The 18,453-nt window shown below is 45.0% G+C and overlaps 1 protein-coding gene across 2 annotated transcripts in view; it reads left to right on the forward strand.

The window, feature by feature from the left end:
- The window catches only part of LOC138516426 (cytochrome P450 4V2-like), a 1,267,862-nt gene that overhangs the window by 784,290 nt on the left and 465,119 nt on the right, over positions 1 to 18,453 (forward strand). For both annotated transcript variants that reach the window (XM_069631546.1, XM_069631545.1), the window contains one exon: positions 3,344 to 3,535. In XM_069631546.1, the coding sequence (XP_069487647.1) occupies positions 3,344 to 3,535 (192 nt within the window). The remainder of the gene's footprint in view (positions 1 to 3,343; positions 3,536 to 18,453) is intronic.

Genomic DNA, 18,453 nt, shown 5'->3' on the forward strand with positions numbered 1-18,453 from the left:
GTCGGGGCGGTAAGTCCCCAATCCCCATTTACCCTTCCCCATTCCCATTTTTGCCCCATAGGGCATAATGGGAGTGGGGAAGGCGTTAATTACGCCACCGTAAATTACGGTGGCGTAATTAACTCCATGGTCCCTTAGCGCCATGGATTTTAACACCTGCTAAAAGCAGGTGTTAAATCCGCCATGGCGCTAAGGGACCTCGTACTCAGGCGGTAAGGGTCGGCGCTGTTTACGGCGCCGTAAACCCCTTACCGCCTGAGTTGTAATGAGGCCCAATGATGTCTAGTAGCACCTCGGAAACCCGTTGCATAAACGCCCTGGCGGTACTACCCTTCTACTTTGGAACCCAGCGTATGATTTAAAAAGATTACTATTAGGCGTTGCCTCTGTTTTTTGCTGCATAGGCGTAAAGCCTCACTGTGGCATAAATTACGATATGATGAAAATGTGCTCCAATGTATATTGTGCAGAAATCTTTTAATTATGCTTAACTTGGCGCACAATGGTAAATGCATTTTGACGATCTTTAAAAACTTGGTTAAACTGATCTTCGATATATGCGGGCCACCGTTTTTGACAAAGAGAACACCCGATACTTACCAAGCTGATGTATACGTTTACAATCCCATTAATCAAATCTTTTTTAAAAGCCTATCTAGAAAGAGGCATCGATAGGATTTTAGGTTCGTTTATTTTGCAGTCTGCAACTGAGATGAACAAGTTTAATATTTTAAGCAAGGGTGTTCTCAAATGCTGTGGACGAGATCAAGATTAAATCACAAATAATCAGACGACAATTTACAATCAACAGGGACGTCATTTCACCAAATTGCCATGTGTAGCGGAAGTGGCATCACACGACCGTTCACCCCTAATGACATCGCAGCAAGAGATGTAATTTGAGACCACCCTAAAGTGACATCACAGGAAGCGATGGAACACAACTTTTCACCCCTTGAAAAAACATAAGTGGCATCACATAGCATTGTTTCTAGGTACACTACGAAAAATATGGTTACACTATCAAAAGACTGGATCACCATATGTATCACTAATATCAGCACTCATAGGCCTGTATTACTAAAGTACTGTCAATACAAGCAGACGTCCAAGGCAAAACGATAATGATGTGTTATTATACAGCACTTACACTAAAGCGCTTCCTATAGAACAAATATACATACAATATTACCCAACCTGTGTTGGTACTCATGTATCAACCTCAGCAGGATGAAAGGCTGAGTTGACTTTGTCACCTGCAGATCACACACACATTGTAGCAGCAAGCGCTCAACCCACTGGGCTATTTTAACGGCTATAGCTACGAGAAAATCATCCACTCCAGAAACAAAGAGCCACATGCTGCTGACTACAGACCAGGAGCCTCAATTTAATTGAAAAAAAAGAAAAGTTTCAATTTGTTTCTTCTTTTTTTAGCAAGGGAGATTACAGGGGTAGCCAGGGAGACCCCTGAGGACTCCTAAATGACGTCCCTGACAATCAAAGCCACAGACTCGAATCCCTCTGCCCCATTTCAATTTTGCATGCTGTCTTTCCTTGGTGCACGTGTCTGTGAAGTACTACACACACACACACGCGCGCGCACCAGAGTATATGTACATGGATCCATGTTTGTTTTTGCTTATGAGCCCTGGTTATGCCATCACGGTTTACCCTAATTTGCTGATTGTATGGCAAAGGTCCACTAGCATATGTTTTGTTTCCAATCTCATACACCCTTGTTCTTCCGCGTTCTCAACACCATATTCGCTGTTTCTTCCACCACATGCCCATGTATACCTAATATAAGTCACCATATACCCCCGTTTCACAGCTATGCACCCTATTAAACCATATGCCTTGGTTTGGCTACAATATGTTCTGCCTCTTGGAACCTGGATCAGCTGCCATATTGTCTCGGCTTTCCAACTATGCTCTTTAGTCCTCCACCTTATGCCCATGTGCAGCCAATATATGTCCTATTTCTAAAATTATATTGGCTAGTTCTGCCAGTCCATGCTCAAGTTCAAACACCATCTAAATGGTTCTCCCACCAAATGCACACACACAATCAGGAACACGACATCGGACCACGAATGGTCACACTCACTTCACTCTCAATCGACAGGTGTAAGAGCGTGTATGCATGTGTTTGTGCATTTGCTGCCAATGTAAGGTTTATTGTTTTTGCCAGCATTGGCTGCTCTCCTGCCCAAACTCTTGCTCAAGTATTTGTACATGGGTTTGGGCCATACTCCAAATGTTTAACCCCCTGCCAAAATCGGGACTATTTATTGCCCAATCTCTAGTTTAAAAGCAAAGGCTTTGACTATTGTTTGTATGTAAGTGAATGTATGTACAAGTGTGTTTGTGTGTATTTGTTCCAGTGTACTTATGTATGTTTGGGTGCATGTGTTCCTTTGGAGGAGAAATTCGGGCGGTTTGGGAGCAGATCATCCATAGTTCGGCACAAGCTGAAGGTATAGATTGAGGTTTATTCTCCAACTGGGGAGACCAAATGATCTTTGGGCAGCGACGAGGCGTATTTTACTTAGGGGTATCAGGGCAGCTTGTTATCTCTGTGTGTATGCCCCATCTGTTCGTTTGTGGGAGTTCACCACAATGGGGGTGTATCCAGAGTGCAACAACAGGTGTTAAAACCTGCTGTAAAATGTCGACGCCATGTTTCTCACCTGTTTAACATTCAAGGACATGTTTCATTATATTGGCAGGCGGGGCATGGGCACGGAATGAAATTGGCCCTTTTTACTGTCCCATACATTACACCTAGCAAGAAACATGCATGAAGATAAGCATAGCATTTGCATGCTAGTGTTAATGCACAATGGGATCCAGATGGAATGTGCCTGGTTTTAGCAGATGTTAAACGGAGTCACATTCCACAAGAATCTATAATACATATTTTCAGTAGGCGTGGCTTGTGAGAGGCATTTAGGCTTCCATGAAGTAGAATGTGCAAAACGTGTGTTAACCTGTTTTCCTCAGGGGTAACATGGATCTGCTTGCACTTTGTAATGCATTGCAAGGGAATCCTCTGGAGGGGCAAGGTCCATGCCTCCATGCAATTTATTTCTTTACAAAATGGCTCCCATTGACTCAATGTAGGTATTTCATAGATTGGAGCTTGCCTAGTGACTGAAACCGTTTTACATGCTCAATATGACTGTACTACTTGTTTTGGAGCATTTAGTTTGGAATGGAAGAATTGGAAAATGATATATGCCCTGGATCAAAACAAATTAGTCAACACTGATGCATCCAGTTCATCTAACTCAATACGAACTTAGTGAATTCTTAAATATCTATTCTTCTTTATTTCAAGGTAATTGAAGAGCGAGCACGTGAAATGAAGAATGGCGGGAACAAGAATGACACATCCCAGACTGACCTGAATTCTGAATCACCTAAGAAAAGGCTGGCCTTCCTGGACCTGCTGCTCAAAGTAGCTGATGAGGATGGGGAACAACTCAGTTACCTGGACATTCGGGAAGAGGTGGACACATTCATGTTCGAGGTAGATACTACCCCTGTGTCTTCTACTGAGTTGCATGATGTTTATAAGAATACGTTTTTCTTTCTATTAACATCTCTTGCGGAAGGATAAGAAAAAGTTAATTGTGTATCCAAATGCACAGTTCTGCATGACCTGTTTATAGTAATGGAGATGTTCACAAAGCAAAACACATTGGCGCCATATTAGAAAACGTTTGCACTGTAACAAGTGCAATTTTTCATGGTATAACCTCTAGAGCAAACATTGGGCCTCATTACAACCCTGGCGTTGGACCATGGTGCTATTAGCACCATGGTCCATGCCGGATTCCGCCATGGTGGATGGCGGATTTACCGCCCCATTCCAAGGTTGGTGGGGCGGTAAAACCCATTCACCATGGCCCCTTCCCCATTCCCATTTTTGGCCCATAGGGCTCAATGGGAATAGGGAAGGCGCTAATTACGGCACCGTAAATTACGGTGCCGTAATTAGCACCAAGGTCCCTTAGCGGGTTGGACGTTAACGCCTGCAAAAAGCAGGCGTTAAAGTGTGAATCTGGCGTTAAGGGTTTAACGGCGCCGCAGCCTTTTACGGCGCCGTTAACCCCTTAACGCCAGGGTTGTAATGAGGCCCATTGTCCTATTGCAACAACAACAAAAAATGCAATTTCAATACATTTTTGCCCCACAGCAAAGTTTGCCCTGGTGCAAACATGCACCCAAAGTGCATGTTTTTTGCACTAGACTAATACTATGAAAAATGGTACTTATCACATTGCAAATGATTTTTTGCACAAGTATAAACTTTGCCCTAGGGCTAATACAGTGCAACGTGTCTGTGAACTATTACACATACTCACACACACACGCGCGCGCGCCAGAGTACATGTACATGAATCCATGTTTGTTTTTGCTTATAACCCCTGGTTATGCCATCACAGTGTACCCTAATTCGCTGATTGAATGGCAAAGGTCCACTACCATATGTTTTGTTTCCAATCTCATACACCCTTGTTTTGCCACGTTCCCAACACCATATTCTCTGTTTCTTCCACCACATGCCCATTTATACCTAATATAAGCTACCATATACCCCCGTTTCACAGCTATGTACCCTTTTAAACCATATGCCCTGGTTTGGCTACAATATGTTCTGCGCATGGAACCTGGATCAGCTGCCATATTGTCTCGGCTTTCCAACAATGCTCTTTAGTCCTCCACCTTATGCCCATGTGCAGCCAATATGTGTCCTATTTCTAAAATTATAGTGGCTAGCCGATAATTAGCGCGTGCTCAGAGTGACCAATCGTGAAAAGGATGCAGACTTCTGTGTAACCACGTTGTCCACATTTTTGCCCCACAGCAAAGTTTGCCCTGGTGCAAACATGCACCCAAAGTGCATGTTTTTTGCACTAGACTAATACTATGAAAAATGGTACTTATCACATTGCAAATGATTTTTTGCACAAGTATAAACTTTGCCCTAGGGCTAATACAGTGCAACGTGTCTGTGAACTATTACACATACTCACACACACGCGCGCGCGCGCCAGAGTACATGTACATGAATCCATGTTTGTTTTTGCTTATAACCCCTGGTTATGCCATCACAGTGTACCCTAATTCGCTGATTGAATGGCAAAGGTCCACTACCATATGTTTTGTTTCCAATCTCATACACCCTTGTTTTGCCACGTTCCCAACACCATATTCTCTGTTTCTTCCACCACATGCCCATTTATACCTAATATAAGCTACCATATACCCCCGTTTCACAGCTATGTACCCTTTTAAACCATATGCCCTGGTTTGGCTACAATATGTTCTGCGCATGGAACCTGGATCAGCTGCCATATTGTCTCGGCTTTCCAACAATGCTCTTTAGTCCTCCACCTTATGCCCATGTGCAGCCAATATGTGTCCTATTTCTAAAATTATAGTGGCTAGCCGATAATTAGCGCGTGCTCAGAGTGACCAATCGTGAAAAGGATGCAGACTTCTGTGTAACCACGTTGTCCACATTTTTGCCCTACAGCAAAGTTTGCCCTGGTGCAAACATGCACCCAAAGTGCATGTTTTTTGCACTAGACTAATACTATGAAAAATGGTACTTATCACATTGCAAATGATTTTTTGCACAAGTATAAACTTTGCCCTAGGGCTAATACAGTGCAACGTGTCTGTGAACTATTACACATACTCACACACACGCGCGCGCGCGCCAGAGTACATGTACATGAATCCATGTTTGTTTTTGCTTATAACCCCTGGTTATGCCATCACAGTGTACCCTAATTCGCTGATTGAATGGCAAAGGTCCACTACCATATGTTTTGTTTCCAATCTCATACACCCTTGTTTTGCCACGTTCCCAACACCATATTCTCTGTTTCTTCCACCACATGCCCATTTATACCTAATATAAGCTACCATATACCCCCGTTTCACAGCTATGTACCCTTTTAAACCATATGCCCTGGTTTGGCTACAATATGTTCTGCGCATGGAACCTGGATCAGCTGCCATATTGTCTCGGCTTTCCAACAATGGTCTTTAGTCCTCCACCTTATGCCCATGTGCAGCCAATATGTGTCCTATTTCTAAAATTATAGTGGCTAGCCGATAATTAGCGCGTGCTCAGAGTGACCAATCGTGAAAAGGATGCAGACTTCTGTGTAACCACGTTGTCCACGCCTGCCTTTCACCAGGCAAAGGGCCTGAGCTTAGATTGGTGCACCTTTTCAGCAAGTTGGATGTATACACTTGTGACAGACTGTCCAACTGATACGTGGCGTACCAGTCACCTTTTCACCATAAAACAGACAAATGCTTCCAACAAAAAATAGAGTAAAACATATTCCCCAAAAAAAAGAAAACAAGAGAGAGGTATGATCTTGACCCCTGCTCCCACCTACACGATTACGTATGCCAGCAGAACAGCACCCCAGAAAGGTACCAATATTAGTCCTGGATCTGATGACGGTAAAACACATCCTTTCATTTGCACGAATATTATTAGGTGTAAAGAAGTATGGCTTACAGAAAGATATGTTTAGTGTTAACATATATTCTTACTCACCCAAAGAATATCAAAATACCCACATAGGGACTAGGAATGACCATTTTCCTTTCCAAAATCATTTTATTCCCTGGTTTTACAAACATTTGAAGGACAATTCTCTCTCAGAGTCCTGTTTATAGTAATGGAGATGTACACAAAGCAAAAAACATTGGCGCCATATTAGAAAACGTTTGCACTGTAACAAGTGCAATTTTTCATGGTATAACCTCTAGAGCAAACATTGTCATTTTTGCCCTGGTCTAAACATGCACCCAAAGTGCATGTTTTTTTTGCACTAGACTAATTCTATGAAAAATTGTACTTATCACGTTGCAAAGGATTTTTTGCACAAGTATAAACTTTGCCCTAGTGCTAATACAGTGCAACTTTGCACTTGCACCGGTGCAAATGTTCCGTAATCTGGCATTGTGTTGGAGGAGTAAGTGCATCTTGTTCACAATTGTGCCTGAATTTCTCCAAGTTCTTAGTTCATAGTCTTCTGGATAATCCAATGTAGAGCGGGGCTTCTTTGATATGTAGGACAAATAAAGTACACAAAATAAATCCAAAGACGAGTATGCTCTGTGCAAGAAGGAACAAAGCTTTATTGCAGAAAAATCTTGGAGAAGAAATTCAGAGTCCTGTGAAACTGAACTGGGTAAAGGGGTTCCCTACCCTGTCCACTTCTGAGACACTATTTATACAGCAAAACATGAATTACATTTTGGAGCAGGTCAAAATAAATGTTTGGCCAGCGTCACAGGGCCACTACGGGACCCTATACATTAGTTAATGCTAATTGGTGAAAAATCTTCCTGGAACAAAACCCTCTACCACTCCTTCATGATGTCATGATAACAAAATATCCCACCCCTTAATTTCATCACTTAAGCTGACCAGCAGAAAAATTGCTATATGTAATTGGCTGGCACAGTTCAACACACAAATAGATAATTGCTTCAAGCTAATTGGACCCTGTGTTTGGAGATAGCATGAGGCACAGGCATTGTTACAGCCCCTGGAACATCGTATTCCAGTCTCCTGATTGTTTCCCCTCCTCCCTTACCTTGCCCACCTGCTAGCCCTCCCCGTCTCTTCCCTTGCATCATGCCAGCTTTAGTTAGAAAAACGTTGCAGGACACCCTTGGTGGATTTCTATTTCTCCTATTTCATCCTCATTTACAATTGTATTCGCTGCCAAGGCCCTCAGTGCCCAGCATGGTGCCCTTGCAACCTATCATGTGGGACTGCACCTGGGGTCTGGCTGAAGCTCTCTTCACATGAGAAATCCTTCAGTGGCAGCAAATTATTAGCTACTGTGGACTTCTTCGTTTCTCAACCTTGGTGAGCTGATGCACTGTTCTTCATGTCTGCATAAACTAAATGTTACTGTGTGCTGTGGCCTTTCAAAACACTTAATAATAATGGCTTCTATCAAGTCTGCCCTGGGCCTGCTAAAACATGGCCAAACGGTTGTTCATTAATACACCTAGCACTTAACCTTATTATGCTCCTATTTTACTCCTAATAGCACCTGTAGCTATTTCAATATAATGATACAAATGTGGTTATCTCCATGTGTCAAAAACAATAAGAGATATATGCTGTTAATACATCCTAGGATCACCATTTTGGCTCCACCTATGCTAATAAAATGAAAGACAAACAGAAAATACCTATATGCTCACATAACAAAAACGTGCACAAGTGTGCTCTAAAAATAAAAATAAACAAAAAACATGAACAAATGTTACTGCTGCTACACATGTGCTTTGTCTTCGTTGCAGCCATGCTCATCTGTCTCTACTTCGGGAACAACTCTATGTTTTGTGTTGTATTTCCCTGTGCAGCGTCCTGTTCCTTGACATGTGACACACTAGGTGTATTGTGCATGCATTTTGATGTCAACCTTCAAGTTACATTTTGGTGCTACTGCGATACTTCTTTAGCTGTACGTGCGTACATCCCTGGGCACAGTTGAATCTATATATGGGCCCTGCAGGCCCCTGGACGCTCCCCCCTTCGATCACATCAGTGATTGACCCTCCCATCTTGTTCATTTTCTGTTCATGTGTTGTTTGTGTATGTTTGTTTTCTGGGGAGGGCTGAATCCTCATTGGCCATTTAAACAAAAAGTGTCATCATATACTTCTCCTTTATCCCACCCCCTTACATAATTGAAACCCCAGTTGACATGCGCAAAGAGTGATCATGGCCGACACGAGAATCGGGACTGCTTCTCAACAACGTTAAACAACCATGTGGGACCCAAGTAAAAAACAGTATTAAACCGCATTGCGGAGTGCTTTTCAGAGTGCTGTTTCGCTGGTGGACTGTCTCCATTTATGGTGGATGATATCAACTATATTACTTATTTCCAAGGGAAACAATAACATTACATCAACAGTGTCTAGACCCTCCCCCTGCATCTGCTTCTGCTATAAAACCTAGGTGTGCGCCTGCGCGCACATGCATTGCTGATTGCTTTGCAGAGTGCTGTTTCGCTGGTGGACTGTCCCCATTTCTGCTGGATGATATCTATTCTATTACTTACTTCCAAGGGAAATGTTAACATTACATCAAACAGCGTCTAGCTCCTCCCCCTGCATCTTCAATAAAATGAAGGAGGCATGCACATCCGCACACACACATTGCATAGTTCTTTGCAGAGTGCTGTTTCACTGGTGAACTGTCCCCATTTCTGCTGGATGGTATGCTCTCGCATTGGGCATCGCCCTCATAATTATACTTTAGATACTTTAAGAACCGTCATCTAACGTGAATTTTCCCTTTTGCATTATAGATATCAACTCTATTACATTCTTCCAAGGGAAACGTTAACATTACATCAAACAGCGTCTAGCTCCCCCCGCTGAATCTGCTTTTACTATAAAATCAAGGGGCATTGTGTAGTGCTTTGCAAAGTGCTGTTTTGCAGTTTGGCCGGTGACTGGCGGGTGTTGACACACTCACGTCTAACTTGCACCTCCTTATTTTGGTTAATGAACTCTCATTGTTGTAGTTTATTATTTTTAACTACTTGCAGTGCATTTTCATGCCCCCCACAAGGAAGATCAACAAGCTTCTTAATCAAGCTAAACGCACCCCAACGAGGGCTGCACATGCTCCGAGTCTTCCCTGAATAAGTGGCTTCCCTCGCGACCTCGCTCGCAGTCATGGACTGTAGACATGCTAGTGTTTTGCACCACTGATTCCATTGTCAAAGCTGCCAGCATACCCACGGCTAGCAATTCCACTCTTATTCCAGCAGCACAACATGCTATTCTGAACCCCGGGGCCGGCACATCACTTATTGATTTATCAACTCTGCCGGACTCCATAATAGCTGCTGGTTTCACCTCGTCTGCTGCTAGCTTGACCCAGGCTCTCGTTTCTTCTTGCCACCAAGCGATGCAGCTTCAACCCTCGGTTGATCCAAAAGTTCCAAGCGAGGACGCTCGTTTGAAACCATAACGCTAGCTCAGGTACATAATGGACCCCTCACGGGGACCATTATGTACCTGTACAACGTGAAATTGATGTAAGCAATCAGACTGGTGCCAATCAAGGCTTAGACATTGCTTCCACTGCTCGCCCTAGCGCCGTTGGTCTAACTGACGACAACTCACTTCCTGTCTCCCCACTCAAATCTGCTGCCTCTCCGACCCCCTCACTGCCTTTCCTTATCCCCGTCCAACCAACTTGTCCCAGTCTCCCATTATGTTCATTAACTCCACTCATAATTCCTCTGCTCTTTCATTTTCTTTTGCCAATCCCACACCTCGAAGGCCGATCTTCCCGTCATCACATCGGCCCATATTGCCCCAAGCCTGCACTCCACCTCTTATAGAACTGACACTTAGCACCATGAATACAGCTCTTTTATCTTTAAGTAAGTTGTTTGAAAACCTAGATGAAAAAACTAATGCGCAGACCTCTTTGATGTTAATGCTGTTGGAACGGCCCTATATACACCATCAACCATTTTCCCTCGTGGACAGATAGATAGGGAGTTGTTACCTGACTGCAACTCTAATGAGGAAACCCCAATTTCTCAGCCAGTTTCAACCGACTCAGTCATTGTAGTCCTTGATTCTCAACCTCCTGTTGAGCTCCTGGCCGCTGTTAGGTTTAATTCTCTGTTTAGGCTGAATTTCCTAACCTAGTGAGTCCCCCGGCAGCTTTGCTGGATTTGTGGAGTTTGTTTTTTTGCATCCTGCCAAGAGTGAGACTCTTTTTCTCCCACTCTTGGACATGAATGTGTGTAATTCCTTTGAATGTCAATGTGTTCTATGGGCTATGGGGTCTTTTACTCCATAGGGTCTCATATGTTTTTCTATGTGTGTCACACCGCACCCTCAGTGCTGTAACACTGGGGCATCCTAGAGGATCCCCACCATAGACTCCATACCCTGGGACTGACTACTGTCTCCCAGTGCATGTAAAGTCACCATTGGCTTTACTAGACCTAAATTTATTAACAGAACTAGTACAAACCATCCTATTGTGGACGTACTAGTAGGGGTAATTCGATTACTCCTGGGTCTGTTATTCGAGGGGGCACTGTCCCGTCCCCCCTCGTCGAGTTTTGGCTGGTGGCAGTGGAAACTACTTGTTATATTCGACCCCGAATATAACCCTATGATTTCTTCCCATTGTTGGAGGTTAATACTTTTTTTTGTTAGTCTCTAAAATACCACCGGTTTATTTGTCTTAAACAAATCTATCGGTTGGTATTTTCTGCCAGAACTCGGTTTTTAAAATGGCGTCTGTGTTCGTCTCTGTGACTCCTAAACCAAAGGTTGAGCCCTTTGTTCCACTTTTGGCGGGCTTCTGCACAGAGGCCCTCCAAAGTGGTGCCATTCTGTCTGGGTACCACAGGGCGTGTGGGAGGGGGTTTAGGCACCCTGGACTGAGTTTCCTTGCCAACTCAAGTCGCACTCTGGTGTGATTGGCACAAGTGGTGAGCCACCCCGCTCACCACTTAGCGTGTTTTGATTGACAGCTAGGCTGAATGAATGGGGGTTTTCTGCATGAAAGCAGGGCTTTTGGGACTGGATCTTCAGAAGTCGCCACAGGACCTAAGAATCTGACGAGGGTAACGCTGAGCCGACCTGCAGCGACGACACCTCCGGTGGAGCCCTGCTGAACCATCTCACCACTTCCCGACGACAGAGGAGATCTCCCAGCCGGAGAGTCGTCTTCCCCTGACTGGTGGGAACAACCAGTCCCCTTTGTTTTTTCTTCGTTCCAGGACGTAGTGGTCGAATTGCCCGTGCAGAGCACCCCGGCAACCGGATAGCCACTAACCCCTGTACCGCGACCAAAAGGTGGTGCCTTGTGACGGAGCACTCCGCGGCTGGTCTCTTCCCTGGTGGTGCAACGATCTTCAACTTTCCTTCGACGACGAGAGCATCTCTTCTCTTGGCAAAGCCCCGACTTGTATCCACCACCAGGAACAACTGCCCCCGCCGGAGCTGTCTCTCCACAAACAAGGTACAGTGTCCGCCTGGCTTCCCTGGTGTCGGTGAGCGTGAGGTGTCTTAATCCTCGCCTCTCCATTGGGTCGCCTCTAAGCCTTCTTAACTTTCTGTTCTGAACTGGTCCAATCTGTCTATAACAATTTGCGACAAAGACTCGAAGTGCATTTCCACTGTGATACTTTTTGGGACATATCGCCTTGCCTCTCTCCGATTGCGCCTGACCTCTGAACTATGCGATATACAGTAGACCCTGCCGTACTTGCCTTACATTTGTTCGTAAAAGTGTTGGTACCGAGTTGATTTCATACCCTGCCTTTTCTCTCCCGTCCTAACGAATACTAGAGTGCCATCTAGGTTAAACTATTCACCTCTGTCTGCAAATAAGTGGTGCCGTTGAACGTAGACTTGTCGAAATGTTGTTAGGGGGATTGATTTACTTATAGTAATTGTGATTGAAGTTGTTTGCCGTATTAGTGCCAGTGTGTTTTCCATAGATGTGTTTTTATAAATAAATAACTATATATCTTTACACCGAAGCTCTGTCCGTGTTTGCTAGTTCTACTGTGTAAATTGCCCTATTTTGTATACTCCACATACTGCCTAACTCTTCTTGAGGGAAGTCTGACTGCTCAGCCACAGCTACCAAGTGAATCTGTGTGGTACAGACTGCTACCAAGTGGGTTTACTGCTAAACACCTGTAGTCCTAAATCTTTTGCAGTGGCCCCAGAGGGAACTGCACAGGTTTCCGCCTAACACTGGTGTACAGCGGTGAGATTTGTATCGAGTATACAGTTTAGAGTGCTTTTCAACACTATAGGATAACTAACCACAAAGCTTAGCATTAAAAGAAACTTTCAAAAACATGTCTACTATGGAAGTTTACAGTCAAGAATCCTTGTCAGGTGAAAATACTGAGAGTTTACGAGCCCTCTGTAGACAAGAGAATCTTTCTGTAAGAGGCAAGAAAGTAGAACTGATAGCGAGATTGCTGGCAAACCAAAGTCTGGGTACTGGTTCAGAGGAACCAACTTCTCCAGCAAATGTAGATAACAGTAATGGGGTTGATCTAAATCAAAGTTCTGATGATAGTGATGAAGAGGCTGAAGAGGAAGGAGAGGCTAACGAAACTGTCTCCCCTGCTCCTCTGTCTGCCTTACCAGCTGTACCTACGGGGCCCATACCAGGTCCCACATGTAACCCTGCTTATTTTGAACTTGAAAAAATGAAGCTTGAATTAGAATACAAACGGTTTTTGGCCCTTTGTGAAAGAAACCAAGAGCTAGAGTTCAGACTGATGAATGCCCAGTCTGAGCAGAAGCAAGCTGAGTTAAGGCTCAGAGAAATAGAACTTAATCACGAGTTAGAGATGAAAAAGTTGTCTGTGGAAAATGCTTCTCTCTCCTCTGGTTCCTCTACAAGCTCCAGTCCCAAAAGACCCCGGATGCCGAAGGAATTAGTGGGTATGTATGAACCGAGATTGCATGTGTTGGATTGGTTAAAACTGTTTGAGTACAATCATGGGCTCCAGGACATCACCGGGAATGAGTTACTTCCCTGGTTGTTCTCTAGGCTCCCCCCTGTTGCGACTGATGTGGTAATGGAGTTGGGGGAGGCGGATAAGAAGGATTACGAAAGTGTGAAACTAGCTTTGATAGCTAGATTCGGGAAGACCCCTTCCCAGTATCTTAAGAGGTTTAGAACCCTCAAAAATCATGATGGTACCCCTTGGGCTACCTAGGTGAGTGAAGGGTTGAAAAACTTAGAGGGATGGATTAAAGGTTACAAAGTGAACACTTATGAGGGTATGAAGAATCTTTTTATGTTGGAGTCTATTTATGATGCCTGTTCTCCTGAGCTCAGACAGCACTTGGCTTATTCGAAGGAATTGGATTCCAGGGAACTAGCTAAGGCTGCTGACTTGTGGGCTGCCAACAGGGCTACTCATAAGGATTCTGGGGCAACTCAGAAAAAGGATGAGGGAAAACTGCCTAAGAAAGACTCAAAAGAGAATTCGAATAACTCAAATTCCAAAGAGGGCCCCAAACAAAACCAGAAGGGTAAGCCACAAGGAAAGCCGCAGCAGAATAGTGTGTCTTCTGGTGCCAAACCGGAAGGAGGCCAGAACAAGCCACCATTCCAGAAAGCATTCGGTAAATGCTTTGTTTGTGGCTCGACTGACCACGTGAAAGGAGATCCCAGATGTAAGGGTAAACCTTCAGGGGTCCAGCTTGTCTCCTTAGCCTTCGCTCCAGAGGAGGAAGTCCAAATGGCAAGTGGAAACTTTCTACTGCTGGCTGATGAACCCATTGGAGTCTCAGCCAGTGTTTCTTTAGTATCTCTGGGGTTGTGGGAACAACAGAATTTAGATGTCTATAATTCTATCCCCGATAATACTAAAGAGTTTTATAAGGACAGTGTCCAGGTGAATGGTCAGGAGACTCCTGCCATTAGGGACACTGGGGCCAGCATAACTGTGGTGGATAAATCTTTTTTTCAGGCTGAGGATGTTACTAAAGCACCCAAATGCCTCATCAAGTTAGCTGGAGGGCCTGTGCAGATGCTTCCCCAATTACCACTTCTCATCCAGTGTAACGACATGACTGTGAAGATACCTGTCAGCATACAGAGTGAGGTACCAGGACGCGTTCTGTTGGGTAACGATTTGAAAACTCTCGGAGTTGTGTCGCATACCCCCAGACCTCCTAGTAAACGGTTACAGGAGCTAACCAGACCTTCAAGGGAGAGAACCATGCGAGGTACTCTCCAGGAGATGATGAAGAAAGATATCACTCCTGCTCCACTGGAATTGTCAGCTGCTGTCTCCAAGAAATCAGAAGCGAAAGGGAAACCTAAGACTTCTATACCGAAACCAGCAGCCAGCATTTCAGTGCAGCCCACAAGGACTTCCCCGCGGTTGTCCAAAGTTACACCCCTAACTCGACCTCCAGCTGAGGCTGAGAGGGAGGTACAACCCTGTATGGTAGAATTAGACTCTGAAGAGGAGCTAATGGAAGGCCAGGAACTCATTGGAGATCTGGATCCTGTTGACCATCCTGAGCTGCAGTCTTTACTGGCAGAAGGTGGACCCAGCAGGGCAGACTTCAGTAAGGGACAGAGAGAATGTCCAACTCTGGAAGGTCTTAGCCACCAGGCAGAAGCTCAGGCTGAAGGGAAAGAGCCTGGGAAATACAGGTTGCACTGGGAAGATGGCCTCTTCTACAGTGAACCGACCGAGTCTTCCCCTGGAGACTACAAACGACTTGTAGTACCCCAAGAGAACAGACCACAGTTCTTGCAGTTAGCCCACGAGATTCCTTTGGCTGGTCACTTGAGTTTCAAGAAGACCAAGGAAAGGCTCTCTCTCTACTTTTATAGGCCAAAGATGGGGGCCGAAGTAGGAAAACACTGCAGGAGCTGCCACACCTGCCAGACCTCTGGTAAGGTTGGCTCCAAGAATGTGGCACCTTTAGTGCCTCTCCCAGTTGTGGGAGTCCCATTTGAGAGAGTAGAGATTGACATTGTTGGTCCCCCTGATCCTCCAACCTCCTCAGGCAACAGGTTTATACTTGTTGTAGTAGACCATCCTACTAGGTATCCTGAGGCAATTCCTATGAGGACTGTTACAGCTCCGGCTGTGGCTAAGGCCCTCCTTGGTATTTTTACCAGGGTCGGGTTTCCTAAGGAAGTAATCTCTGAGAGGGGGTCAAACGTATGTCCCACTACATGAAAGCCATGTGGAAAACCTGTGGAGTTACTTACAAGTTCTCAACGGCTTACCACCCACAAACCAATGGGTTGGTAGAACGGTACAACCGAACCATGAAGAGCATGATAGGTGCTTTAGAGGAACCCCTTAAGCGTAAGTGGGACCTTCTACTGCCATGCCTTCTCTTTGCTTATAGAGAAGTCCCTCAGGAGGGAGTAGGTTATTATCCCTTTGAGCTTCTCTATGGTCATCCCGTCAGAGGTCCATTGGCACTGATTAAGGAGGGGTTGGAGAGTGCTCCTTCCCCCAAGCCAGTCAGAGTGACTGACTACGTGATAGGTCTCCGGAGGAGAATGTCGCACATGATGACAGAAGCAAGCGATAACTTGAAAGCTGGACAAGCATTGGTCAAGCACTGGCATGATCAAAAGGCTAACATGGTTGAGTTCGCTCAAGACCAGCTCGTTCTCGTTATGATCCCAACAAGGCAGAGGGCCTTGCAAGACAAATGGATGGAACCCTTCAGAGTTGTGGGTAAACTCAGAGAGGTCAACTATCTGGTGGACTTGGGCAATCCCAAGGAGGCTCCGACAGTTTTCCACACCAACCGACTCAAAGCGTATGTCTCAAGACCTGATGTAGGAGCGCTGCTTCTAGCATCATCAGAGGAAGAAGAAGAGAGTGAAGCTCTTCTGGATCTCCTCAGAGGCTTACCTTTAGACAAAAAAATTGAAAGAGTAAATTTCTCTTCAAATCTGACACCCGAGCAACAAGAAGAGTGCAAATCTATGTTGAATCAGTTTGCCTCTCTGTTCTCGCTTTCACCAGGCTTGACCCCTTGGGGCCAGCATGACATACTCACTGGTGACTGTCTGCCAGTCAAAAACAGAGGATACCGAATGTCAGAAAACGTACGAACCCACATCAAAGGTGAGGTCAGCAAGATGCTTGATCTCGGGGTAATAGAGCCCTCTACTAGTCCATGGTCTAGCCCAGTTGTGTTAGTACCAAAGGCCGGATCTAAAGAACTTAGATTCTGCGTGGATTATAGAGCTCTTAACCCAGTCACCAAGACTGATGCCCACCCTTTGCCAAGAACAGATGAGTTGGTGGATAAACTTGGCACAGCCAAGTTCCTCAGCACATTAGACTTGACGTCAGGCTATTGGCAAATAGCCCTGACAGACCATGCCAAGGAGAAAACTGCATTTTCTACCCCCGTTGGCTTATACCAGTTTAAGGTAATGCCTTTCAGATTGAAAAATGCACCTGCTACATTTCAACGGATGGTAAACCAGGTTCTGAATGGGATGGAGGACTTCTGCATGGCATACTTGGATGACATAGCAGTGTACAGCAATTCCTGGGAAGAACATGTAACCCACCTGAGAGATGTTTTGCAGGCTCTTGGACGAGCCAATCTGACCATAAAGGCGAGTAAATGCCAAATTGGACAGAGTAAGGTAGTCTATCCTGGACATGAGGTAGGAGGTGGAGAAATAAGGCCTTTGCTCAGTTATATTGAAGCTGTGCAAAATTGGACAACACCTACTACTCAGACCCAAGTGAGAGCTTTCCTAGGACTCACTGGGTATTACAGGAATTTCATTGAGAACTATGGGACCATAGCTTCTCCACTGAATGTCATCTCCTCGCCCAAATTTCCTAAAAAGGTTAGATGGAACGAGGAGTGCAATCAGGCTTTTGAAACCCTGAAAAAGGCTCTTTGCCAAGCCCCAGTACTCAGGGCTCCTGATTACCACCAAACTTTCATTGTGCAGACAGATGCTTCAAATGTAGGAATAGGTGCAGTACTCAGTCAACTGGATGGGAAAGGTAGGGAGCACCCCGTTTGCTTCATCAGCCGCAAGCTGAAGGATCCTGAAACAAGGTGGGCAACAATCGAAAGAGAATGCTTTGCTATTGTGTGGACTCTCAAGAAGTTTAGGCCATACTTGTATGGTTCTACTTTTGTCATTCAGACTGACCACCAACCCTTGAGATGGTTAATGCAAATGAAAGGGACAAACCCAAAACTACTGAGATGGTCGATCTGCCTGCAAGGGTTTGATTTCACCATTGAGCACAGGTCCGGGTGTCACCACCAAAATGCTGATGGTCTCTCTAGGATGTATGTCATCGACTAGAGGTATGAGATTCATCCAGGAGTGGATTAAATCCTCCTGTCCCTTTGCCTGGGGGGGCGAGTGTTAGGGAGAATTCTCTGTTTAGGCTTAATTTCCTAACCTAGTGAGTCCCCCAGCAGCTTTGCTGGATTTCTGGAGTTTGTTTTTTTCCATCCTGCCAAGAGTGAGACTCTTTTTCTCCCACTCTTGGACATGAATGTGTGTAATTCCTTTGAATGTCAATGTGTTCTATGGGGTATGGGGTCTTTTACTCCATAGGGTCTCATATGTTTTTCTATGTGTGTCACACCGCACCCTCCGTGCCGTAACACTGGGGCATCCTAGAGGATCCCCACCATAGACTCCATACCCTGGGACTGACTACTGTCACCCAGGGCATGTAAAGTCATCATTGGCTTTATTAGACCTAAATTTATTAACAGAACTAGTACAAACCATCCTATTGTGGATGTACAAGTAGGGGTAATTCGATTACTCCTGGGTCTGTTATTCAAGGGGGCACTGTCCCGTCCCCCCTCGTCGAGTTTTGGCTGGTGGCAGTG

This window comes from Ambystoma mexicanum, chromosome 6q, assembly GCF_040938575.1.
Source record: "Ambystoma mexicanum isolate Mex_15411 chromosome 6q, UKY_AmexF1_1, whole genome shotgun sequence".
Taxonomy (NCBI): domain Eukaryota; kingdom Metazoa; phylum Chordata; class Amphibia; order Caudata; family Ambystomatidae; genus Ambystoma; species Ambystoma mexicanum.